The 26,438-nt window shown below is 41.9% G+C and overlaps 1 protein-coding gene across 2 annotated transcripts in view; it reads right to left on the bottom strand.

Moving 5' to 3' along the window:
- The window catches only part of FBXW8 (F-box and WD repeat domain containing 8), a 155,958-nt gene that overhangs the window by 102,654 nt on the left and 26,866 nt on the right, over positions 1-26,438 (bottom strand). For both annotated transcript variants that reach the window (XM_089677106.1, XM_089677113.1), the window contains 2 exons: positions 9,692-9,856; positions 4,620-4,708 (listed from right to left, as the gene is read on the bottom strand). In XM_089677106.1, the coding sequence (XP_089533232.1) occupies positions 4,620-4,708; positions 9,692-9,856 (254 nt within the window). The remainder of the gene's footprint in view (positions 1-4,619; positions 4,709-9,691; positions 9,857-26,438) is intronic.

Here is a 26,438-nt window from a genome sequence, read left to right as displayed (position 1 = left end):
GTTCCTGTGGGAGATGTAACAGTAGAAAGGCCAGTGTATACAACATTGATTGGGAGTGAGGTAACCGCAGCCAACTGTGTCTCAAATGAAAAGGGATTGGAGGTCTGACCCAGAAAACAAGCATCGTAACCGCCTGATGAAACTTTAATGATCAACACAAGATTCTCCATCTCTTAGGCTTCGTACAAACACATCGGTATTAGATGGATGGCACAGCCTGAAGATAATCTCTGGAGAAGAAGCCTCTGAAAAATGGCTACAACTGACTAAATCAATACATAAATATACATGTCTGATGATTCTTTGTCTTTCTAATAAATAAATGCTGATCTAAAAAAATAAAAAACACACACACACCCACCCCCACCCATTAATCATTCCGTTTACATTTTCCCCAAGCGATTCAGCAAAAAGTAACCAAAAAAACTTATCTAGTATTTTCTTGCACTGGTTTTAGGTTTACAGATTAGCCCCGCTTTTACAGAAAGTGAAAACACATTAACCGGCATACAAAGCATACAGTGGATATAAAAAAAGTCTACACACCCCTGGTAAAATGTCAGGTTTCTGTGATGGAAAAAAAAATGAGACAAAGATAAATCCTTTCAGAACTTTTTCCACCTTTAATGTAACCTATAAACTGTACAACTCACTTGAAAAACAAACTGAAATCTTTTGTGGGGGGGGTGGAGTAAACATAAAAAACTAAAAATAATTTGGTTGCATAAGTGTGCACACCCTCTTATAACTGGGGATGTAGCCATGTTCAGAATTAAGCAATCATATTCACAATCATGTTAAATAGGAGTCCACACCTGCTATGATTAAACCCAAATAAAGCTCAGCTGTTCTAGTAGGTCTTTTTCCCACATGCTTTTTCCTGACATTTTCTTCGTCGCATCCTACAGCAAAAGCCATGGTCTGCAGAGAGCTTTCAAAGCATCAGAGGGATCTCATTGTTAAAAGGTATCAGTCAGGAGAAGGGTACAAAAGAATTTCCAAGGCATTAGATATACCATGGAACACAGTGAAGACAGTCATCAAGTGGAGAAAATATGGTGCAACAGTTACATTACCAAGAACTGGACGTCACTCCAAAATTGATGAAAAGACGAGAAGAAAACTGGTCTGGGAGGCTGCCAAGATGCCTACAGCAACATTAAAGGAGCTGCAGAAGTATCTGGCAAGTGCTGGCTGTGTGGTACAATCTCGTATTCTTCATATGTGTGGGCTATGGGATAGAGTGGCAAGACGGAAGCTTTTTCTTACTAAGAAAAACATCCAAGTCTTGCTAAATTTTGCAGACGCATATCTGAAGTTTCCCAAAAGCATGTGGGAAAATGTGTTATGGTCTGATGAAACCAAAGTTGAACTTTTTGGCCATAATTCCAAAAGATATGTTTGGTGCAAAAACAACACTGCACATCACCAAAAGAACACCATACCAACAGTGAAGCATGGTGGCATCATGCTTTGGGGATGTTTTTCTTCAGCTGGAACCTTAGTCAAGGTAGAGGGAATTATGAACAGTTCCAAATACCAGTCAATATTGACACAAAACCTTCAGACTTCTGCTAGAAACCTGCACATGAAGAGGAACTTCATCTTTCAGCATGACAACGACCCAAAGCATACATCCAAATCAACAAAGGAATGGCTTCACCAGAAGATTAAAGTTTTGGAATGGCCCAGCCAGAGCCCAGACCAAAATCCGATAGAAAATCTGTAGGGAGATCTGAAAAGGTCTATGCTCAGGAGATGTCCTCGCAATCTGACAGATTTGGAGTGTTTTTGCAAGGAAGAGTGGGCAAATATTGGCAAGTCAAGATGTGCCATGCTGATAAGACTCATACCCAAAAAGACTGAGTGCTGTAATAAAATCAAAAGGTGCTTCAACAAAGTATTAGTTTCAGGGTGTGCACACTTATGCAACCATATTATTTTAGTTTTTTATTTTTACTTCCCTCTACCTAAAAGATTTCAGTTTGTTGTTCAACTGGAGTTGTACAGTTTATAGGTTACATTAAAAAGGTGGAAAAAGTTCTGAAATTATTTATCTTTGTCTAATTTTTTTTACATCACCTGACATTTTAACAGGGGTGTGTAGACTTTTTATATCCACTGTAGGTGGCAATCTCTATACCTTCTCCAATGTACACAATTTCATCAGTCTCAGTCCCTACTGTATGTCAAGCACATGCTCATGTTTAAAGGGGTTTAGATACATGCTCTGTGCAATGGTTTTGCACAGAGCAGCCACGGTCCTCGAGACTACTCCCCACTTCTGAGTGCCCCCAGAGGGCACTTGTGTGTGCTTGCTGCCAAGCCGCCTCTGTCCTCTGTGTCTATGAGAAACGCAGAGTGTGGCTTGGTCCCGCCCCCTCCTCACTGGATGTGACTGACAGAATTTCATGGTTATCTCCATAATATCTCTTGGCATATCCCCTTGACTTATCTCCAACCTGTAGAGCTAAGCCTTCACATGATCCCTCTCCACTCAATACCCCTTGCCTCCAGCCTACATACAGAAATCACTCTACATGGACCTTATTTGGAAATTGTTTAAATAAATGTATCACTCTACACTAACTATACACCGACATGTTTTGTATATTTTGCATATACTTTTAGGTTAATATTTCAGTTCATTCAGCTTTGAGAATACAGAACAGGAAAAAATTGTATCTGTTTATCTATAAATTCTGAAGAGTGCAAACTCTGGTGCAGCAGTGTATGCCAGCCAATCAGCTTCTAACCTCAGCTTGTTCAATTTAGTTGTGACAATAAAACATGGAAGCCGATTGGTTTTTAAGCAGAGCTGCACCAGATTTTGAACACTTCAGTTTAAGTAAATCAACCCCAATGAATAAAGCTAAAAAAAATGTACAATGATTTCATAAAGTATATTTACTAATTCTATACTTTGACCGATTTAACTGACCGCTGGTGAATAATGTTTTGTGATCGATTTAACTGACCACTGGTGAATAATGTTTTGTGATCGATTTAACTGACCGCTGGTGAATAATGTTTTGTGATCGATTTAACTGACCACTGGTGAATAATGTTTTGTGATCGATTTAACTGACCACTGGTGAATAATGTTTTGTATTCTATGTATAATACTATGCATTATGTATATTACTAGAATACATGTATAATACAATAATAATAATATATATTATTATGCATAATAAAATACATTAGCTTCAGTTTGATGCACATTTCAAATATACAATAGACGAGCAGACGCAACAGCATTGTTATCATACATGTTTTGACTGTATCAACTAAAAATGAAAAACATATCTGCAAAATAAAAAAAAAAAAAAAAAAAAAAAAAAGGTATTAGGTTACAGGTAAAATGTGGTATTTTTTAAAAAAAAGGCGCATTTTAGCGGTCGCTAGGAAAAACTAGGCAGATCAGTATGTCAGAGCAAGAAGCCAAACATTCAGTTCATCTGTGTATTACATTCATTTCCCCATGTTTTATCCTTGCAAAAACACTGCTGATACGGGAAAATACCCGCTGGTCTGCCAGAAACCAAGTATGCTCCTAACTTCCAGTTTGGGTGGACAAGAAAGTGCCTTTGCATTACTGAACTCCCAACCAGCACTCCTGCTGCCCATTTCAGTAGCTTTACCAAAACTTTTGGCAGATTTAGGTAGTTATTAGCACCGCTTTTACAAAGTGCTGTTATTACTGTACACAATTCATTACCTCCACATCGTAGGTAACAAAACTGGGGGTAATCAAAACCAACTAATTTAGTGTAAACAGACAGGCCAGAGTGCCTGTCTCTGTACACTGTGTGGCAGAGCAGCATGTTTGTTACCACTACCCCCTTTTCTCCCCACCTATCACTGGTTAAAGGCACTGCTGGCTTCACAGAAAACAGCCTCGTAGCAGCAAGGGATACCGACAGTGGCCAGAGCCTGCTGGGGAAGCCAAGACAAATGTTCCCTATTAGGTCCGCTTTCTCCTTCTGATTGACCACATGCAATAGGTAGATTCTATAGTCAATAGCAGGCTGTCTACTAGCAATGGATCCACCCTCTGCCTGCTATTAATTACAAGGGGAGAGGACCTGATGGGGGTCTAGTGTCTCTGAATCCCCACTAGGCTCCATCCACCCAGCTTCAAAAATCCTTGTTGCTAGGTTATTTTTTGCTACAGGAACAAGATTAAAAAAAAATCTGGGTTATGTCGTAGAAGGGAGAGGGTCTGAGGGTGGAAAAGTCTGGACATACACTATAAGAATAAAGATATGGCAACTTAACACCATTGAAACAAACTGCCACACAAGATGGAAGACAAAAGCCAGGAAAAGAAAATATCAATAATATATAATATTTAAACCAGAGTGAAAAGAAAACATAACCCCCCAAAAGGAAAAAAAAAAAAAAAAAAAAAAAAAGTTATGGAGAGTTGAATGCCATGACTACTAATGACACCCAATCAAGAATATATTTTATCTGAAAATATTTGTAAATGTATATTTTTTTAAAAAAAGGTAAATCTATAATTCTGGCAGATAAAAAAAAACAATACATCACACTTTTATCATGACAGATTTTTTTACCAGTCTTTCAACTTATCAGAAACTTTTTGATCTTACCCCGCCAAGACAACTCCATCAGATGTATGAACATCACACAACACCTTCCCCAGTTCATAATGCAGCTGGCTCACAGCGCCGGTGCGATTCTGAAACAGATAAAAGGAAATATTTCTACAAAGATTTTCCTTCATGAGAGGGTACCACTTGCTCACAGCTAGAGGTATTCTTATATTCCAGTGAACATTCTAGAACGTTTAAAATGGTCTAGTCTAGATGTATTATTTTTCATGGTATCTAAATACATATGATTCAGACCACATGGTGCCTTAAAATTCACTCAATCCATTACATCATTGCTGATGTCTAAAGAGAGAACATACAAAAGCTAAAAATGAGGAAAAGATGCCTTCTATATGATACCTGACAGACTAGATGTATAAAAAGCAAGATTCAGTTAAGGTTTTTAAGTCTGATCTGTAGGAAAGCTAAGAACCAAAATTTAGCACTACAGTTAGATCGTGTTCACATTTGTATGCTGCTGTTTGATTGAAGTCTTATTCTATGTGAATTTTACATGTTGTTTTAGGTGTGTTCCCATTGACGTCTATTAGACTGTGCAATTTCATGTGCATTAAAGTCCTGCATGCTGCATCTTTGATGCTTTTTCAGAAAATGCACGGTCTAACAGAGGTCAATGGAAATGCACCTAAAACTGTGTGTAAAACATGCAAACAGTCACGCTGCACCCACACCACAGTGCACAGGTGTGAAACCAGCTTTAAAACGGCAAATATACTGTTAAACATATTAGCTTTTTAATACACTGATCAAAAAAATTAAAAGGAACACTTTGAAAACACATCAGATCTCAATGGGGAAAAATATCATGCTGGATATCTCTACTGATATGGACTGGGTAATGTGCTAAGAACATAAGGATGCCCCATCATTTGATGGAAACTGAAAAATGAAAACTACAGAGGATGGAATTCAAAGACACCCCGAAAATCAAAGTGAAAAAATGATGCAGCGGGCCAGTCCATTTTGCTGAAATGTCATTGCAGCAACTCAAAATGAAGCCCAGTAGTTTGTGTGGCTCCCACATGGTTGTATGCTTGACTGACAAAATGTCGAGTAAAGCGCCTAATGAGATGACGGATGGAGTCTTGGGGTATTTCCTTCCAGATCTGGACCAGGGCATCACTGAGCTCCTGGACAGTCTGAGGTGCAACTTGGTGGCATCGGATGGACCAAAACATGATGATATTCCAGAGGTGTTCTATTGGATTTAGATCAAGTGAGCATGGGGGCCATTCAATGGTATCATTTCCTCATTTTCTTCATCCTCCAGGAGCTGCCAGCATACTCTCACCATATGAGGTCAGGCATTGTTATGCACCAGGAGGAACCCAGGACCCACTGTAGCAGCGTAGGGTCTGACAATGGCTCCAAGAATTTCATCCCGATACCTAATGGCAGTCAGGGTGCCATTGTCTAGCCTATAGAGGTCTGTGCATCCCTCCATGGATATGCCACCACAGGCCATCACTGGGCCACCATCAAAACAGCCATACTGAACAATGTTACAGGTAGCATAACGTTTCTTCATGGCTTCTCCAGACCCTTTCAGATGTCACATGTGCTCAGGGTGAACCTGCTCTCATCTGTGAAAAGCCCAGGGTGCCAGTGGCGCACCTGCCAGTTCTGGTGTTCATTGCCAAATGCCAATTCAGCTCTATTTTGCCAGGCAGTGAGCATAGGACCCCTGAGGATATCGGGCTATCAGGCCACCCTCATGAAGTCTGTTTCTGATTGTATGGTCAGAGCCAGACATTCACACCAGTGGTCTGTTGGAGGTCATTTTGTAGGGCTCTGGCAGCGCTCATCCTGTTCCTCCTTGCACAACGGAGCAGATACCGGTCCTGCTGAAGGGTTAAGGACCTTCTATGGCCCTGTCCATCCTGGAGGAGTTGGACTGCCTGTGCAACCTCTGTAGGGTCCAGGTATCGCCTCATGCTACCAGTAGTGACACTGACCCTAGCCAAATGAAAAACTAGTGATAAACAGTCAGAAAAGATGGGTAGGGAAAAAAATGTCAGTGCTCTCCACCTGTAAAACCATTCCTGTTTTGGGTGTCGTCTCATTGTTGCCCATGTATCTGTTAATTTAATTAACACCAAAGCAGCTACTTAACTGACCAGATCAATATCCCATGACTTTAATTGACTTGATATACTCAAATTAAAAACCGCTCCTTTAATTTTTTTTGAGCAGTGTATATCCATGAATACCAAACAACTTTGCAAACACAAAATATTACCTTATCTTTCTGGGTCTGTTGAATAATCATCACAGACCAGGGTCAGTTTTAACAATGCTTTGTTTACATTCAGCTTGTCTGAAGCCTACTCTGTAACTGCAGAAAGAGAACAAGGAAGGTAAATGCTGCATGTACTTGTCTGATTTAGTGTCTATATTGCCAGCAGTCACATTACGATGTCTATGTTTGAATGTATTTATGCAACCTCTGGAGATCACAACCTAACAGAAGCAGTAAGCCCTTTGTAAGATTTTAGCCCATATTTCATGTATTTCATGTGATTTTAGACAGCAAATTAAAGAAAGCAAACTACACAACAAAATGTTATTGCTGATGCCTTCCTTATTCTCAGTTTTTGTTTTGGAGATGTGCTCTCTACACTTTAGCTAAACTCATGCATGTGCTGCCAGTTTCTAGTAGTTTGTGATCTCTGTGCATTGAAGGAGTACATTCAACATATAATGTTTGGCTCTTTGTAAAGTCATTGAATCAGGTAGCCTAAACTTTCACGCCTTGCCTGATGCCACATACAGGATATTGAATGGATCTGTGAGAGCTACAGTTGAGTTCGGCATTCAATGTTTTACTTGTTCCAACATTCATAATAGGGAACCACCTGAAAATTTCAAACCCAACAATCTGCTAATATTTGAACAATGTATTCTGTGACAATCTATAAAACCATTGATCCAACTATAGCACAAACAACAGTATGAGCTATTAAAATTATTTTTAGTGTGTTGCATTCCTAATACTGGAGAATACCCAACTAAAAGGGAAATAAAAGGTGAAGCTGAACGAAATGAACAGATATATGGAGGAGATTCAGCAAACAGACATTTAAAAGATTCTGCCATACCCAGAAATAACCAGATGCTAGAAATACAGGCTGATCCTGGTTAGCATTGCTCATATACGCAATTTAATTGAAATAATTGATTTTAAAATTCAACTTTCCATAATCGTTTTTATATCCGTTGAGACTTGATGCAGGCTTCACACATTAGAAGCAAGCTATCCAACCTGCTGTTAAAACATATGTGAACATAACACCATTAAGGGATTTCTAATTTTCATTTTTGAACAGGGTTATTCCAAACAAGCCAGTCTCTTACTTAAAAATAGTCCTTGGCCTGATCCCATTAAAAGTTAGTAAGAACAAATAACGGTTTCATAAAATTTTAATGAAACATTAATAAATTCTCACTTATATATCACATGTCTCTGGGGAGGGGCTAGAAATTGGCAACACTTGATGTGGGATCTGCTTAATGCTTCATTGGGAACAAAAACACATTATGCAGAACATGTGTACGTTTCTGCCAATTTCTGCAGGTCCCTGCGGGTGTGAAATATGTTAGATAGAATGCATTTGTAAGCTCATTTAAAAAGTTTGAAGACACAGGGCCCTGGATGTGGACATATCTTGACCAGTCCCCAGAATATTTCATATCATTGAAGAAAGGAAACCTAATTTCATACTTAAATAAGTATGCTGACATACATAGCTTGCCAGGGAGTTAGCATGTGTCCCTTTTTTGAGATTCACACACTTGAGATCACATACCCCGATCAGCCATAACATTACGACCACTCATCTAAAATGGAATAGGCCAAAACAGCCCTGATCCATCTCTTGCACTAGCTTGGCTTTTTCCCGTAGAGCATCTTGGTGCCATTTTTCTCTAGGTAGGCAACGCACACATATGTGGCCATCCAGATAGTTTAGGAGAAAGAAAAAAAAATGTGATTCATCAGACCAGGCACCTTCTTCCATTGCTCAGTGGTCCAATTGTGATGCTCACATGCTCATTATAGGTGTTTTTGGCTGTAGATACAGGTCTGCATGGGTACCCTGACTGGTCTGCAGCTACGTAGGCCCATACGCAACAAACTATGAAGCACTAGGTGTTCTGATGCCTATCGGAACTAGCATTAACTTTTTCAGCAATTTAAGCTACAGTAGCTCCTCTATTGGATCATACTACATGGCCCAGCCTTCACCCCTCCCCGTGCAACAATGACCTGGCATCGTAAGACCCTGCCACCAGTTCTCCTTACATGGACCACTTTTAGTAGGTCCTGACCATTGCAGAACAGGAATATCCCACAAGAGCTGCAGTTTTAGAGATGCTGACCCATTTGTCTAACCATTACAATTTGGCCTTGGTCAAATATTTATGCTTAGGCATTTTTGTCTGCTTTCAACACACCAACTTCAGGGATATGTTCAATTGCTACTTATTATATACCACCCACTTTTAGATGCCACTATAATGAGATAATCAATGGTATGCCCCTTACCTATCAATGTTCATAATATTGTGGCTGATCGGTATATGTACCTCAATACCAAAACTCAAAAAGGAAGTAGAAAATGCAAGCAGTGTAGACATGAACAGCATGGCTCTATATATATATATACATACATATATATATATATATATATATATATACACACACACACACACACATACATACATATACACACACACACACACACACACATATATACACATACATATATATATACACACACACACTTTTTTTGAGAAGAAAAAAATATGAGCAAATTAATTGAATTATAATTACTTCTGTTGCCATCAACTCCTATTCAGCTAATTAATTATTTACTTGTTTTATAAAGTTCAGACTTATAAAGAAAAACTATAAAGTAAACAGTTTATTTAAACAAGTGGCTTATTTAATCTGTTGATCTCAGCAGGGAAGTCAGTACGGCTCAGCAAGATATTGGTTTGCAGCATGTAAAGCTGTTACAGCATTGTGCACACAGTGTGGGGTATGATACCTTCCAGTTTGTCCTCAGCAGGCTCTCTTGAGTGCGCCTCTCTTTTAAAGCTTCTTTCCAAGATGTGCACGCTGTAACTTTACTGTCCGTCAGGAACCCTTCCATTTGGCAAATATGGAACCACAAGATTTCATCTTCAGCAAGTACCTTCCACGCTTTGCTTACCTAATACGTTGAGATAAAACACGATGAGGTAATGAAGAAAAAAAAATAACTATTGGCTTAATCTGACTGCATGGCAGAGCCAAAAAAAACACATTAAGAGCTGATTTTTGTTCCAGCGAGTGTTCCTCCTTCTTTCTACTCCACGAAACAAAGAGATTAAGTCACTTAATTTAAAGCCCACAAAGCTGGTATTGAATACAAGTCAGAAATGGATTCCAAACACCCTCTGGAGATCTCTGTACAATATGTGCCATCCTAAAGGCAATTGAACATTAAATGTTATGCTTAAAACAAGGGATACAATACGCATCACAAAGCCATCGGACCATGCAAACACTATGCAAAAGTAGAACGTGAAGTCGCCTTCAGTGCCAGTCTCTAGGGCTTTCTGGCTCTGCTATACAAAGCATGTTTCACTGCACATGTAAGGTAATAACGCTCTATACCAAATGTGCCAAACAAGGCCCACAGGCCGAATGCGGCCCACCAAGCCATTCTATGTGGCCCTCGCACCTCTCTTGCCGCTGTGGCATCCACCTTGTCTCCGCCCCTAACTTGTCTTAGTGGTCTGCAGCATAGAGGAGGACAGAATTCTTCTGCCAGATCCTGTGCTTCTCCATGAAGCTGTGGAAGGTCTCTCCCCCCCCCCCCCCCCCCCCGACCTTCAGGGCAGTCAGCAGCAGAGAGGACACAACTCTTTTTACAGATCCTGTGCCTCCCTGTGCAGCCACAGCACCCCCTCATCTTAGCATTCAACAGACTCCTACAGCCGACTCCAGCCCTCCTCTGGTCTTTCTCCAGACACTGCATTTTCTGCTTCTCAGCTGCACCCCCAGCTTCTTCTCAGCAGCACAAGGTAAGGGAGGTGCACTGTGATGCAAGGGAGGGTGGGCGACTCTTGACATCTCATGTAAGAGGGGGTGGGGTGCTCTGGACAGCTGCTTATATGTATTATGAGAATACTACAATTCTATGCCAGTTGAAAAGGAGGGTTGCACACCGCTGGCATCATCCACATGAATCTTTACTGGAGACTGCTCGGAGAGACCACCATGGCTGAATCATGTTCTGTCTGAGGAGTCTCCAATAACATTTCTTGTGGATAATACCAGCAGTGTGCACCCCTCCTTTTCAGTCTTGCATCATCTGCTACAGGAGTGTGAATGGGCTCTGTAACCAGTAATAATCAAATGCAGAGGCAATTATTTAATGTGATAAACAATAGATACATTTATATAGTCTTACAGAAACAACCGGCCCTTTGAGAGCAACCATAATGGTGCAGCACAGTGGTTAGCACTTCTGCCTAGCAGCAGTTCAAATCCTAGCCACTACCTCCCTGGAGTTTGCATGTTCGCCTTGTGCCTGTGTGGGTTTCCTTCCACACTCCAAAGACATGCTGGTAGGTTAATTGGTTCCTGTCTAATGTAGGCCTAGTATGTGTACGTATGAATGTGAGTTAGGGACCTTAGATTGTAAGCTCCTTCAGGGCACGAACTGATGTGAATGTACAACATTTATGTAAACTGAGTAAATTGACGGTGCTATATCAGTACCTGTAATAAATAAATGCTGATGCAGCCCACAATGAATTTGAGTTTTCCATACCCCCCTGCTCTACACTATAGAAATGTATCCATATTGTTTTAGAATTAATCCATGAATAAGATACTCCCAACATTTAGATATCTACTAGGATATGGAATATCTGTGATGTAGTAATACAAGTAGTAGTAACCGTGTGTTATTAGATTGCTCACTGTAATAGTTGACTCTGCCCTAAACTGTTTGGCTGGTTACCTGGAAGAGACCTCTTCCATCAACCCTCTCAGAATGGAGGAATGCGATGAATGCAGCCCTACTGTTATTATTATACAATATTTATATAGCGCTAACAGTTTGCTCAGCGCTGTACATTATAATGAGAGACAGTATACGAGACAGTACAGTAACAATACAATACATGAGGGGTTCGAGGGCCCTGCTCCTTGGAGCTTACAATCTAGGAGGGAGGGGAGAGTGGTACAGGAGGAAATAGCTGTGGGGGATGGAGTGGTAGGAAGAGTGGAGGAGATCAGCAATTAGGTGAGGGCAGGGTAGGCTTCCCTGAAGAGATGGGTTTTCAGGGTGTGCCTAAAAGGTGAGGAGGGTAGGTGACAGTCTGATGGATTGGGGTAGTGAGTTCCAGAGGATGGGGGAAGCCCTAGAGAAGTCCTGGAGCCAGGCATGGGAGGAGGAGACCAGGGAACTAGAGAGTAGGAGGTCTTGTGAGAAGTGGACAGTACGTTTTGGGTGGTAGATGGATATCAGGTCGGTGATGTAGTTTGGGGCAGTGTTATGAACAGCTTTGTACATCAATGTTAGTAATTTGAAATGTATGCGTTAGGCAACCGGAAGTCAGTGGAGGGATTGGCAGAGGGGGGAGGTGGATGCAGAGCGGTTAGTAAGGTGGATGAGTCTGGCCACAGAATTCAGGATAGACTGAAGCGGGGAAAGCCTGTGATGAGGTAAGCCGGTGAGGAGGGAGTTACAGTAGTCAAGTCATGATATAATATGGGAGTGAATGAGATGCTTAGTAGTTCATGGGGTTAGGAACGGACGTATTTTGGAGATGCTGCAGAGGTGGAGTCTACATGAATTTGTCAGCGATTGGTCCTGGGGCTGGAAAGGTAGATTGGAGTCTAGAATGACACCTAGTACTCTGGCTTGTGGGGTGGAGCTGATGGTGGCGTTGTTGGTTGTGATGGAGACGTGGGGGGGGGGGGGGGCCTGCGGGCTTGGCGGAAAACTAGAAACTCTGTTTTGGAAAGGTTCAATTTGAGGAAGTGGAGTGACATCCAATCCGATATGTCGTTCAGAAGGCTAGTGATTCGGGTGGAGACTGAAGGGGTGAGGCGAGGGGTAGAGAGAGAGATTTGCGTGTCATCGGCATAGAGATGGTAGTTGAAGCCGTGGGAGTGTATCAGTTGGCCAAGGGAGGAGGTGTAGATGGAGAAGAGAAGGGGCCCAAGGACAGAGCCTTGAGGGACCCCAACAGAAAGGGGGAGGTGGCAGCGTTATAGGTAACACTGAAGGAGTGCTGTGATAGATAGTAAGAGAGCCAGGAGAGAGCGGAGTCTCTGAGGTCAAGAGAGTATAGTTTTTTGAGCAGGAGGGGGTGGTAAACCGTGTCGAAAGCCGCGGAGAGGTCGAGGAGTAGGAGCACAGAGTACTATTATTATTATACAGTATTTATATAGCGCCAAAAGGTTTGCTCAGCGCAGGTCGTGGGTGAGTTTGAGTAGGGCAGTTTCAGTGGAGTGTAGGGGACGGAAGCCAGACTGTAGGGGATCAAGGAGGTTGTTGTCGGTGAGGTGGGAACTCAAGGAGTTTGGATGTAAATGGCAGCAGGGAGATGGGTCTAAGGTTGTTTAGGTCGGTGGGATCCAGAGAGGGTTTTTTAAGTATGGGAGTGATGTGCGCGTGCTTTAGAGGGGAGGGGAATGCGCCAGTAGAGAGGGAGAGATTAAAGATGTGAGTGAGGGAGCATAGGATGGAGGAGGAGGAGGGTGATCGTAGGAGTTGTGTGGGGACAGAGTCAAGGGGGCAGGTGGTAAGGCGAGCTTATACCAACTTACCTTGACTAATAGGGGCTCACGTAAACAATTTAATAAGATATGGGGTCCCTGGACTAGATCCCTTCTTACTGACTGATCTACCTAGGTTCCCTGCAGACCATGGTTTATGCTGTATATTCCATCTGAATGTTCTCCGACTATGTATTTTATATGAAAAAGTTTCAGTATATAATAACTATGCAATATATAGGACAGACTCTGTTGATGGTAAAAACACTTTACTGTGATTCTACTGGTGTATTTTGCTTGTTGCAATGAAAATAGCAAATTTAAAAAAATTTTTGACCACATACTGTAAAGACATGGAGATCATATCCCCCATTATAATGCTACCATAGTGACAATGTAAAGGGTGTATTAAGTCCTTGGAGATGGTGCAGGAGAATGGTAGTGGCAGATCATCAGCATTATCAAAGATACCCTTTTTTCCAACTATATAAATATAGACTAGACTTGGCTTTGACTTTTTAGTGTGGATTTTACTACATACTGTTTTATTTACACTGATCATTCTGCATTTACAAAGAGCACAATGGGCCCTAGTCATGTCTGATAAGTTTTTATTGTGATACCTGCACCACCACTAGGATAGAGAATTGTGTAACGTAACTAAAGCAGCAGTTAAAAAAAAACAAAAAAAAACCCATCTACTTCACAGACATCAGTTTTGTTGATCATATCATCATGTTCTGAAACATAACAGTGTAACTTAGGCGTTATCAAACAGAAAATGAACACCAACCAAGCAAAGTTTTTGCTACTCATGTATTTTATGGATTTTCAATCAAAGCAATAAAGCACTAGAGGGAATGGTCACGGTAACCATTACATAATCTTTCCGAGAAGCTGAAAGAAATCAGTTTGGGCAAAGCAGTTAACCAGCAAAAACCCTGATGTATGTTGGTTATAACTTAATGCATAATATTTGGCAGGGAGCTACCCAGTAAGAGTAAGGCGCAGCTGTAAGACGCCTCTAATAAAACCCTCTCCAGCATTTTAGTTCATGGCACCATAGAGATTTAGTGTGCGTACACTGTATAGAGAAGGCACTGGCATGCTGTCAGCTTTATTAGCTTTCTGAGACGCTTCAGGTTCAAATGAGGCTTTGTATAAAAGAAAAAAACCAAGCAAACAATGCTGCCTTGTTTTTGAAGGTGTGTGCTCCATAGGTGTATTTCACACTTTCACTGCTTAGTACCTCAATAAGCATGGACAATTAAGTGCCCCAACAGCCAAGCTGGCAACAATAGCTTCCACTATTCTATCCCAACGTTTGACATTTAAATTGGTATTAAAAAGGTTCCGTTTTTTTTTTTTTTTTTTTAAAACATGTTATACTTACCTGCTTTGTGTAATGATTTTGAACAGAGTAGCTCCAAATCCCCCTTCTCGAGTCCCCCAGTGGGGCTCCTGGCTCCTCCCTCCCCCTTGACCAGTGCCCCCAATAGCAAGCCGCTACCTATGGGGGCACTAGAGCTTGCTCAGTCCTGTGCCTCACTCTATGCATCCCTAAGACACAGAGCTGCACATTGGCCCCAATCCCCGCATTCTCCTCATTGGCTTACTGGCCGTGATTGACAGCAGTGCGAGATAATCCCACATTTGTGCCTCAGCCAATGAGGAGAGACAGACCCAGGACAGCAAAGGCTCCCGAGCACATTGCTGGATCGAGAGGGGGCTCAGGTGAGTATTAGGGGGGCTGTGGGGTGCGCAGCACACACACAAGGTTTTTTTTTACCATCATGCATAGGTTAAAAACCTTCAGCCATACAAACATTTTAAAGTGATTCCCAAGGCTCTTTTTTTTTTGTTAAAATAAGAAAAATATGTTATACTTACCTGCTCTGTGCAACAATATTGTGCAAAGTGGTCTCCTACCTCTGTTTTGCGGTCCCCTGCCAGCTTTGTCTGCTCCTTCTATGAGTGTCCTGTAGGGGGCACTCACAAGCTTCACCCCAGCTCCCTCCTCACAGGAATTTGCTTATGGTTCCCATTGTCCTTAGTGTCTCCTATACAACCAGGAAAAGAACAGCAGAGCTGCTGCTATGACAGCACTGGAGAGGTGAGATACATCAGGTAAGGGACAGAGGAAGGTAGAAATGGTAATTGGGAATTTTTTTACCTTAATGCACAAAATGCAACAAGGTCAAAAAAACATTTTGCGTTTAGAACTACTTTAGTTATGGCATTAATCTAAATGTAGCCAGGTACTCAGCAGCCCTGTACACTATCAGCTCTCCCATACCCTTGTAAGCATGGATGGCTAGCACAAATATCTGCACTACAGGTAATTAGTCCACTATTAGACATATTATTCACATGGGCAGCACAGTGGCTAAATGGTTAGCACTTCCACCTGGCACTACTAGGGTCATTGGTTCGAATCCCAGCCACGGCACCACCTGCCTGGAGTTTGCATGTTCTCCCTGTGCCTGCGTGGGTTTCCTCCGGGTACTCCGGTTTCCTCCCACACTCCAAAGACATGCCAGTAGGTTAATTGAATCCTATCTAAAATTAGCCCTAGATGTATGTATGAATGTAAGTTAGGGACCTTAGATTGTACACCCCCTTGAGGGTTAGGGGCTGATGTGAATGTACAATATATATGTAAAAGCACTGCTTAAATTGACAGCGCTATATAAATACCTGTAATAAATAAATACATTTGGCACTTAAATAGGATTTCCCTAGTGTCTGCATTTTGCGATAGGGAGTCGATATATCAAGACTACATGAAATGGAAGGGATTTTGTCACAATAAAGAGCAAAGTCTTTTTTTTTTCTAATCTTCAAAAAAGCAGCTAAACACAGACTGAATAATTGTATTCGATTCAGTTTTAATACACAAATCTGTTAAAGGAGGTACATTGAGAAAGGCTAATCTGATATTATCCTTGTAGAAATGGTCTAAGGTTCCTGGGTTGGGCTTTGTCTCACCGGCTGTGAGCTTTCTTGCCAGTAACAAGCCTATTGAAAGTTAAATGAGAAACAGAGGTTAAAGTGGTAGTACACTTTTTTTTTTTACATTTTACCTATAGGTAAGCTTATAATAAAGCTTACCTGTAGGTAAAATGAATATCTCCTAAACAATCACCCTTTAGGAGATATTCTACGGAGCAGCAGCCGGGTGACAATACCGGCACATGCGCTCTGAAGGAACGGCATACCCATGCTGTTCCTTCAGAGCTGTGTGCCATGGACGAAACTCCCGTGCGCAAGCACGGGAGCGACATCAGAGGCTCGGCCATTCAAGCAGCTGAAGCCTGTGGACCTGGAAGGAAACCCGGGTGAAGATTAAAGCCTCCTACAGCGATGGCAGTGGGCCGCTGGAGAGCTTCCTTCTAAAGAAAGTCCTTCATAATGTGCTAGTATGCAATGCAATGCAATGCAATATTACCTTGCAGCAGTAAACTTTTTTTCTATTTAAACTACCACTTTCAGTTTGGTACAGGCTTTGATTAGACACAAAGCTCAACACACTACTGTACACCAAGAACTGCTAGAGCCATTATTTTTCTTTTTGCACACACTTTTTTTTTTTTAAATAAGGTACATTTTGTACATAAAAACAATTTAAACCTAAACACAACCTTATACCATATAGCGTAAAAATACTGGTAGTTGCAATTTTATGTGTCACAAAATATTTGGGCTACTGTTAGTCAAGTCCATATATTCAGTAAAAGAAAAAAAAAAGAAACCACTCAAATTATTTTAATGAATACAAAAACACAATCCTCAATTTCCTAGTAAATATAAATACGAGATTGTGCCAAGAAAACAGATGTCAAATACAAATATGTCAAGCTTCAATACTGCACAAGACCCCAAGGTGACTAAACAATATACAGTAAAACACAAACTGTTCATAGGTGATTCTTTACATTTTTACAATTTTTCACTTTTTATTCTCACAGAGTTCAGAAGTTGTAAATGGCCCACAAACCATACATTTTCTGAAAGCATAAGACCAAAAGCATAAAAAGATTTTGCTACCGATTTTGTAGGTACCGTAATAGGTACACAAATGTTTATTAAAATCTATATTTTCTAGAAAAATTCACCAAACTTGTAATTTGAAAATCAAGCACTACAATGCATTGTAATGATGTACTGCAGCGACTGTACACAATATAACAAGTGCATGCAAGTTATGTGCATTGTAATAAATTGCTACTGATGTAAAAATGCACCAAAGTGTATTACTGCTATATCTGAGTGGCACACATAGGTGCCATAGTACCCATGTGAATGAGCACTTAATTATGCTTTTTTCACAATTTATTTTAAACATTTGTTTACAGCGCTGCTGGGGGAGGGCTTTGATTAAGTATTAGGCGTCTACACAGACTCCTGATTGTTCACTTTTGAGACAGAGATACACTATATTGCCCCTCCTCCCTCCAAATCATTGGATTCAGGTGTGCCACTCACCTCCATGGCCACAGGTGTATAAAATCAAGCACCTAGGCATGCAGACTGCTTCTACAAACATTTGTGATAGAATTGGTCGCTCTCAGGAGCTCAGTGAATTCAAGTGTGGTACTGTGATAGGTTGTCACCTGTGCAGTAAGTCCATCCATGAAATTTCCTTGCTACTAAATATTCTACGGTCAACTGTTAGTGGTATTATAACAAAGTGGAAGCAACTGGGAACAACAGCAACTCAGCCACGAAGTGGTAGGCCACGTAAAATCACAGAGTGGGGTCAGCATGCTGAAGAGCACAGTGCTCAGAAGTCGCCAACTGTCTTCAGAGTTAGTAGCTAAAGACCTCCAATTTTCAGGCGTCCTTCAGATTAGCACAACAGTGCGTAGAGAGCTTCATAAAATGGGTTTCCATGGCTGAGCAGCTGCATGCAAGCCTTACATCACCAAGTACAATGCAAAGTGTTGGAAAGCAGTGGTGTAAAGCATGCTGCCACTGGACTCTAGAGAAGTGGAGATATGTTCTCTAGAGTGACGAATCACGCTCATCTGTCTGGCAATCCGATGGACATGTCTGGGTTTGGTGGTTGCCAGAATGGTACTTGCCTGCCTGCATTGTGCAGTTTGGCAGAGGGGGGATTATGGTGTGGGGTTGTTTTTCAGGGGTTGGGGTTGAGCTTGGCCCCTTAGTTCCAGTGAAGGGAACTCTTAAGGCACACTAGGCCATTTTGGACAAAATTTCATGCGCCCAACATTGTGGGAATAGTTTGGGGATGGCCCCTTCCTGTTCCAACATGACTGCACACCAATGCACAGGAGGAACTTGACTGGCCTGCACAGAGTCCTGACCTCAACCTGATAGAACACCTTTGGGGGTCAATTAGAGTGGAGACTGCGAGCCAGGCATTCTCGTCTGACATCAGTGCCTGACCTCACAAATGTGTTCTGGGAAAGCTGTCCACAAGGTTTAGGAGTGTGTCTATGGGAATGTTTGACCGTTCTTCCAGAAGAGTTGAAGCTGCTATAGCTGCAAAGGGTGGGCTATCCCAATATTGAACCCTACGGACTAAGACTGGGATTCCATTAATATTCATATGTGTGTAAAGGCAGAAGTCCCAATACTTTTGGCAATATAGTGTATTTATTGAGAACACTTATTGAGGGTAATTAATTTCCTTCACTGCAGCTAAACAGTGTAAACTTCAGACATGAAATATAAACACATATCCCTCTGTAGCGTGTACTTGTCTCAATCCAGAGCATTAAGTGTCATTTCTGTCTGCTGCTTCATACCTCTGCTATCAGCATAAGTCACTTCTGACAAGTGTTCCTGACATTAAGGGGGGGGGGGGGGAACAAAAAGGAAACAGGGGAGGGATCTTTAGCACACAGCCTGTGATTGACAGCCTCAGCTCTGTTCCTGTGAGGTGTGTGGAGAGGATTTCTCCAATCTGCTCTTAGAGCTCTCCTCACTGAGCTGTGCAGTGTGTAATTTCAGGTATCCGCCCCAGTTTCTGATAATTCAGACAAATGGTATCAATTCTGGACTTTGAAAGGCTGTAAAGAACAGAAAACTGCAAATAAACAGGTACACCTTATGTAGGAGAATTTGTCTTATCTCTGTATAACACCTGAGGCCAGTCACTTCACTGGGTATATGTGTTTACAACCACTTTAATATAAAATATTTCTGATTATAAACGTAAGCAACAGATCAAACAGCACATATTAAACTGACATTAAACTGGACTTCCTGTTAAGAGTGGCTACTTTTGTTGCTGGTTGAAAACAATTCAGAGAATGATTCTGATTGGATTTCAAATAGGATTTTAGGGACTGGAAGGCAACCAAGACCAAAAATATGGCCTCAAACTGCTTTGTGGACACTCAAAAATCAAAGTTCTATAAAACATGAAAAAGAGGATAATTAGCGGAGGAAACAGTGACAAAAGCTATTTGGGTGCATAATTACATTAAGTTAAAAGGGACATTTAAAGAAGAGAAAAAAATGTCCAAGGAAAAAAAAAGAAGAATAGAACCTGATGTCAGCTCACCTATCATGCACATAGGACTGGACTATGTGTTACAACCAGCCATCCAGGACATACACTGCTCTGCTCATGAGTGCAATTCCAACAATTTGTTTTTACGGGTGCATAATCTAATAAAGCTTTGCTATGCTACAAGACTGTCTTGCACCCTTCCCTGTTTATGTTTTCCACATTTACAGATACTATTTATTTCCCGCAATAAAGCCATAATGCCTGGATTTTTAACTTTAAGTCCCCATGCACACTGGATGTTTTTTACAGCTGCTGTTTTTGGCTTTTGGCGTGTTTTTTTCTACAGCCAGTAAACTCCCCAGCATGTTATCCTATGTTGTCCATGCACACATATAGGCTGTAAACAGTTTTTTTGGCAGAGGCATTTTTTGGCTGGAAAAAAAAACAAACCCAGAACTAGTCAGTTTTTAGGGATTTTTTTTTTTAGCTGTAAAAAAACGCTCTAATGCAGCAAACCAGCAGTTTAGGACTTTTTTTAGAGAAAATTTTTTTTTTTTCGTTTTTAAAGCTAAAAAATGCAAACGTGGAAAAACGCAACAAAAACGCTGAAATACTTGCAGTTTTAATGTGACTTTACACAGCTGACGCTACCAGTGTTATTAAATAACGGGCCAGTGCGCATGGAGCCTAAAAATTTAAACAGTATCTCATGCTTTGGTGCAAACTAAAGTAGTATTAAACCCAAAATAAACATTTATTATATTACAGCTTACCAATAGATTTAATGGCTAAATTAGCTTTTCTTTTAGACTTTCTTCTATTTTCATCTGGTGATCTGGCCAGTAAGCCTGTTTTTTAAAAAAAAAAAAAAAAAAAAAACCACACACACCACAAAAAAACAACAACAAGCTCTCCCACAGATGCATCAGTCACAGGGTTGAGACAAACCATTTAACACTGGCAGGGGTGCTTACAACGCACAGCTTTTATGTAAAACCTCCCAAAAGGAATCAACCTGTTTGCCGTTACTACTTATATAAAGTATTAGCTGGAGTTTGGCTTCAATTTGTTAGTGTATATAAAATTTGCTACATACACTTCCGACCCCCAAGACTGACAATGCTGTCCAAATTTTCCCCTCTGTGCTCCTTTATCCACAGTGGGGAACCTTAATACAGAGGGTGTGTAATTGGTCAGACTGCCAGGTGAAAACAGGAGATGGAAAAAAAAAAAAAAACGAAACATAATGCAGCTGCCTCATCTAATAAATTGCAGAGCTGAAATATATTACATTTTTGGTTTGGGGTTTAATAACTCTTTAAAGGGAAGAATACGGTGCAGCATAATCTCCACGCATGTTATTGGACATTTATATAAGACTATATTAAACTCAACTCTGCTAAAGTACAACAAACTTGTAAAAAGTTACAAAGAAAACCTAGAAGAAAAACAATTATTTCAAACATTTGCAGTCATTATGTACAGACAGATGGTGGAAGAACATTGTCATTACATTACAGCAAATCAGAATGCTCCCATCTCAGTGGGCTTATTTTGCCTAGAGGAGACTGTCATACCTGTCTCCGCATGTTAACCCTTACTGGGGATGCTGAAGCAGATTACTTCACACTGATAGATGAGAAAATGTGGAGGAAAACACTGTCACGGATACCACAAGGGAGGAAGAGAAGAAAAGAAGTGAAAATGGGAAAGGATGTAAGTTTGTTGGGTGTGAGGACAGAAGTGTGATTAAGCCTGAGAAGGATCCCTGCCATCTCTTTGCTTTACTGTTTTTCAAGAGAGAAATTTGGCGAGATAGCTAACTAAGCAGGCAGGTCCCCTCCAAGGCCACTAGTACAGTTTAGGATGCCAACTCCTTTAAACTGGCCCAGTTCTTCTGAGCTCCCAAGGCCCCTTCATCTGAAATCTCTTGCAGTAAACACTCAAAAAGCAGCAGGGCGTTCAGCTGAACAGAAGCGTTTTCAGCTTCTGGTAAATTTATTAAAAAATACAACAGAGAAAGAGAAAATTGTGTTTTGTGCTAGCCTATTGTGCTGCTTTTATTATATTATGTATTGCTGATTTGGCACAATTAATAATGCTGGTATATTTTATGGTTAATACAAATAAAGGTATGCTGTAATAACTGCATTATTTTGTTTTAAGAATTACCCCTTAATAGTATTTTTAAACCATGCTGGAATTCCACAGAATGCTATGCATACATTATTATGATTACTCACAACCTTTGAGATTTTTTTTTTTTTTTTTTTTAAAGTCCAAATGTCACATTGGCCAAGGGTTTTTCACTAATAATTTGCCGAATTTATAAAGCCTGACTTCTTTCATAGGCGATTAGTCAGCTGTATGCTATTTTACAAATCATTTGCAGTATTTATAAAAGTTGAAATTAAAACTACCGTATTTTTCGCTCCATAAGGCGCACTTTTTTCCCCAAAAAATATGGGGGAAAAGGTCTCTGCGTCTTATGGAGCGAATACTGAGCAGTCCTTCACCTGTCACCGCCGCCGTGTTAGTGTCAGCGGCTGTCCCATCCCAGTGCAGCCTGTCCCATCCCACTGCAGGCTGTCACCGAAGTTCACCCTGCCCTCTCTCAGCGGGCTGTCCCCGCAGCTCTTCATAGCAGGCAGTCCCCTCGCCGAACCCAGCCAGCTTGCTCTGCAGTCCGGTCCGCCCTGCAGGCGTGGCCTGTCCTCGGAGCTCCTCCCCGCTCCTGGCATGTCTATGTACTGAGCTCCCAGCTCTGCAGTCTGGTCTGCGGGTGTGGCCTGTCCTTACAGCACCTCCCCTTTCCTGGCATGTGTCCATAGTGTGCTCCCTGCTCTACAGTCCAGTCCTGTTTGCTGGTGTGGCCTGTCCTCGGAGCTCAGTGCGCCCCCTGCCTTCTATAAGTTAAAATGACAGATGCTGGGAGTTGTAGTCCTTTTCCTTGATGTATGGTGGCAGATCATTTGATATTCTAGGTGGAGGGGCCCTGTTGGGACTTTATATGATGTACTGCGTCCGCAGTCTCTGGTCCATCCCCTGTACTGCGTCCGCAGTCTCTGGTCCATCCCCTGTACTGCGTCCGCAGTCTCTGGTCCATCCCCTGTACTGCGTCCGCAGTCTCTGGTCCATCCCCTGTACTGCGTCCGCAGTCTCTGGTCCATCCCCTGTACTGCGTCCGCAGTCTCTGGTCCATCCCCTGTACTGCGTCCGCAGTCTCTGGTCCATCCCCTGTACTGCGTCCGCAGTCTCTGGTCCATCCCCTGTACTGCGTCCGCAGTCTCTGGTCCATCCCCTGTACTGCGTCCGCAGTCTCTGGTCATCGCCTGTACTGCGTCCGCAGTCTCTGGTCATCGCCTGTACTGCGTCCGCAGTCTCTGGTCATCCCCTGTACTGCGTCCGCAGTCTCTGGTCATCCCCTGTACTGCGTCCGCAGTCTCTGGTCATCCCCTGTACTGCGTCCGCAGTCTCTGGTCATCCCCTGTACTGCGTCCGCAGTCTCTGGTCATCCCCTGTACTGCGTCCGCAGTCTCTGGTCCATCCCCTGTACTACTGTACTATGTCCGCAGTCTCTGGTCATTTTCTGTACTATGTCTGCAGTCCATTGGTTCAGAATATTTTTTTCCAGTTTTCTGCCTCTAAAACCTAAGTGCGTCTTATGGTCGGGTGCGTCTTATGGAGCGAAAAATACGGTACCTGCTCAGAATCATTCACCATTATGAAGAGCTGAATTTAATTATTTCCCATGCACGGCCCTTTTGCCCAAGCTCACAAAATTATGCAGATTCACCAAAGAATTGAAACATATTAAACAAGATACCGTATTTTCCGGCGTATAAGACGACCCCCTACTTTTCCTGTTAAAATATAGGGTTTGGGCTATACTCGCCGTATAAGACTACCCCTCTTCCAACACACATCAAATAAAAATTAAACATCAGATTTGATTTCAATATGGTATGATTTCAATATGGTATGATATTTCAGTATGGTATTCCAATGATGGGGTGCTATGCCTCCCACTGACACCAATGATGGGACATTATTCCTCCCACTGACACCAATGATGGTGCCCCATCATTAGTGTCAGTGTGTGAGGAATAGTGTCCCATCATTAGCGTCAGTGGGAGGAATAGTACTCCATCAGTGTCATAGGGAGAAATAGTGCCCCATCATGGGTGTCAGTGGGAGGAATAGTGCCCCATCATTGGTGTCAGAGCGACGAATCGTGCCCCCTCATTGGTGTCAGAGCGACGAATCGTGCTCCCTCATTGGTGTCAGTGGGAGGAATAGTGGCCCATCATTGGTATCAGTGGCAGGAATCGTGCCCCATCATTAGTATCAGTGGGGGGAATCGTGCCCCATCTTTGGTGTCAGTGGGAGGAATAGTACCCCATCATTGGTGTCAGTGACGGGGGGAATAGTGCCCCATTGTTGGTGTCAGTGGGGGGGGGGGGAATAGTGCCCCATCGTTGGTGTCAGTGGGGGGGGGGGGGGGTAGAATAGTGCCCCATCATTGGTGTCAGTGGGGGGGGGGGGGGAATAGTGCCCCATCATTGGTGTCAGTGGGAGGGAATAGTGCTGCGCCACCCCCCTAAAAAGTGCCGCCCTGACACCAAGTGTCAGCATGCCGTACACCGGCGTATAAGACGACCCCCGACTTTTGAGAAGATTTTCATGGGTTAAAAAGGCGTTTCATATGCCGGAAAATACGGTACATACATTTTAACCCCCATTTTATAAATACTTAAAATACTGCTGGTAAAGTTAACCACTTAACTACTGGGCACTTTCACCCACTTCCTGCCCAGGCCAATTACCAGCCTTTGGCACGGTCACACTTATGACAATTGCAGGGTCATGCAACACTGTACCCGTATAAAATAAATTTTTTTTTTCTCAGACAGATAAAGCTTTCTTTTTATGGTATTTAATTACCACTGGGTTTTTTATTTTTTGCTAAACAAACAAAAAAAGACCAAAAATTGTGAGAACAACAAAACAACATTTCTTCGTTTCTGTTATAACATATTGCACATAAGTAATTTTTCACGGATGAGGCTGCACTGATACTCAGGGTACTGATGATCAGTGCCCTGATTACCAGTGTAAACAAAGTACTGACAGCCTTGCCAGGTATCACCTATCCTTTCCTCACACAGATACAGCGTGGGAGGAAATGACTGCTGATAACCGGCAAGTCTGTTTACATGTGACCAGCTGTGATTGGACAATGCTGATCACATGGTGAAGGGCCGCTGTGATTGGCCCTTTACTGCGATCGGCCCTTTACTGCGATCAGTGATCAAGTGTGTCCACAGGACACAATGGTCACAGAGTGTGCCCAATACATGACCCAGGGGATAGAGTTCTGGGAGGAGGTCTATGGACGCCCTCCCAGAACAAGAGAGCCATGCTGTAGCTGTCTTTCGGCTATAGCATGGTACTAAAGTGGTTAAACACCGAGATCAGTGCAGTGAAAATGCCCAATCTTAGAGCATCACATTGTTTCCTTCAAAACATCTCAAAGTTCAACCGGCCCTGTGGTAGGGGGCAGTGGATTGCTTTAAACTGCACTGAAGAAAATGACTGCACCCGGAGCTTTTTGAACCACAATGCAGTAGTGTGGAGTGGGCAGATAGGGAGACAAGGCATTTTGCCTTGTCATGCAATGGTACTGCAGTGGAATAGCAGCCCAGAGCAGTCCCACACCATGTGGTGTGAATATACCCTGACAGGCCAAACTTTATAGATACCTAAGATACCTTTTTTTATGTTTCATGAATGAGGAAGGCTTTGACCCTCTCTCAGGTATATATAGTGCAATTTATATACCCACTGTGAGAACAACTTTTTCTCGCAGACCCAAGGATGGAGGTCACCTTCACAGGAGAAATGTCACACAAAAAAAGAAATGCCAGATCAGAAATTGAAATTGCCTAAAAAAAAAAAAAAAAAAGGCAAGAATTTCTTTTAAATTATATTTATTTAGATAGAGTTGTGGAGAGTTAGAATCACTGTTGTGTTTTTATTGCGGTTTGTGTCTCCATAAGGAAGGTTTACTTTCTATTGGTCCCGATCAACAATGTCACCAGGAATGAAAATGTGGGTAAATACAAAATTTTGAACTGTCACCAGAAAAGGAATAGGGGGGAATCTTTACATGGGGACACTTGTTCCCATGACAACTGTCTAAAAAGGGTAACTCCCCTGGTCTGCTCTCACTCAAACATTTTTATGGGTCATGTCCATGAACCTGTCATAGAGATCTTTTTCCTAACTTTTTAAAATCAATAAATGCACCTAATGCAACACTACAGCGACATTCACACCTGCACTATTGCGAATAGCTTTTTAAAATACAGGAGAAGTGGGAAGTATAAACTTTTATTCAACCCAGGTTATTCTATTCTGCATTTAGATGTTCCTATTTTAAAGGATAAGTTCACCTTTTGGAAGGTAAAAAATGTGCATTTATTATTTTTGTCCAAAAGGACAGTAGATCGCGGATGCCATGCAGGTCCCCTGC

This window comes from Staurois parvus, unplaced genomic scaffold (genome assembly GCF_062004578.1).
Source record: "Staurois parvus isolate SC_StPar_1 unplaced genomic scaffold, SC_StPar_1.0 ptg000014l, whole genome shotgun sequence".
NCBI classification, from domain to species: domain Eukaryota; kingdom Metazoa; phylum Chordata; class Amphibia; order Anura; family Ranidae; genus Staurois; species Staurois parvus.
Note: the sequence above shows the minus strand (reverse complement) of the source record. Positions and strands in the feature narration are given on the sequence as shown.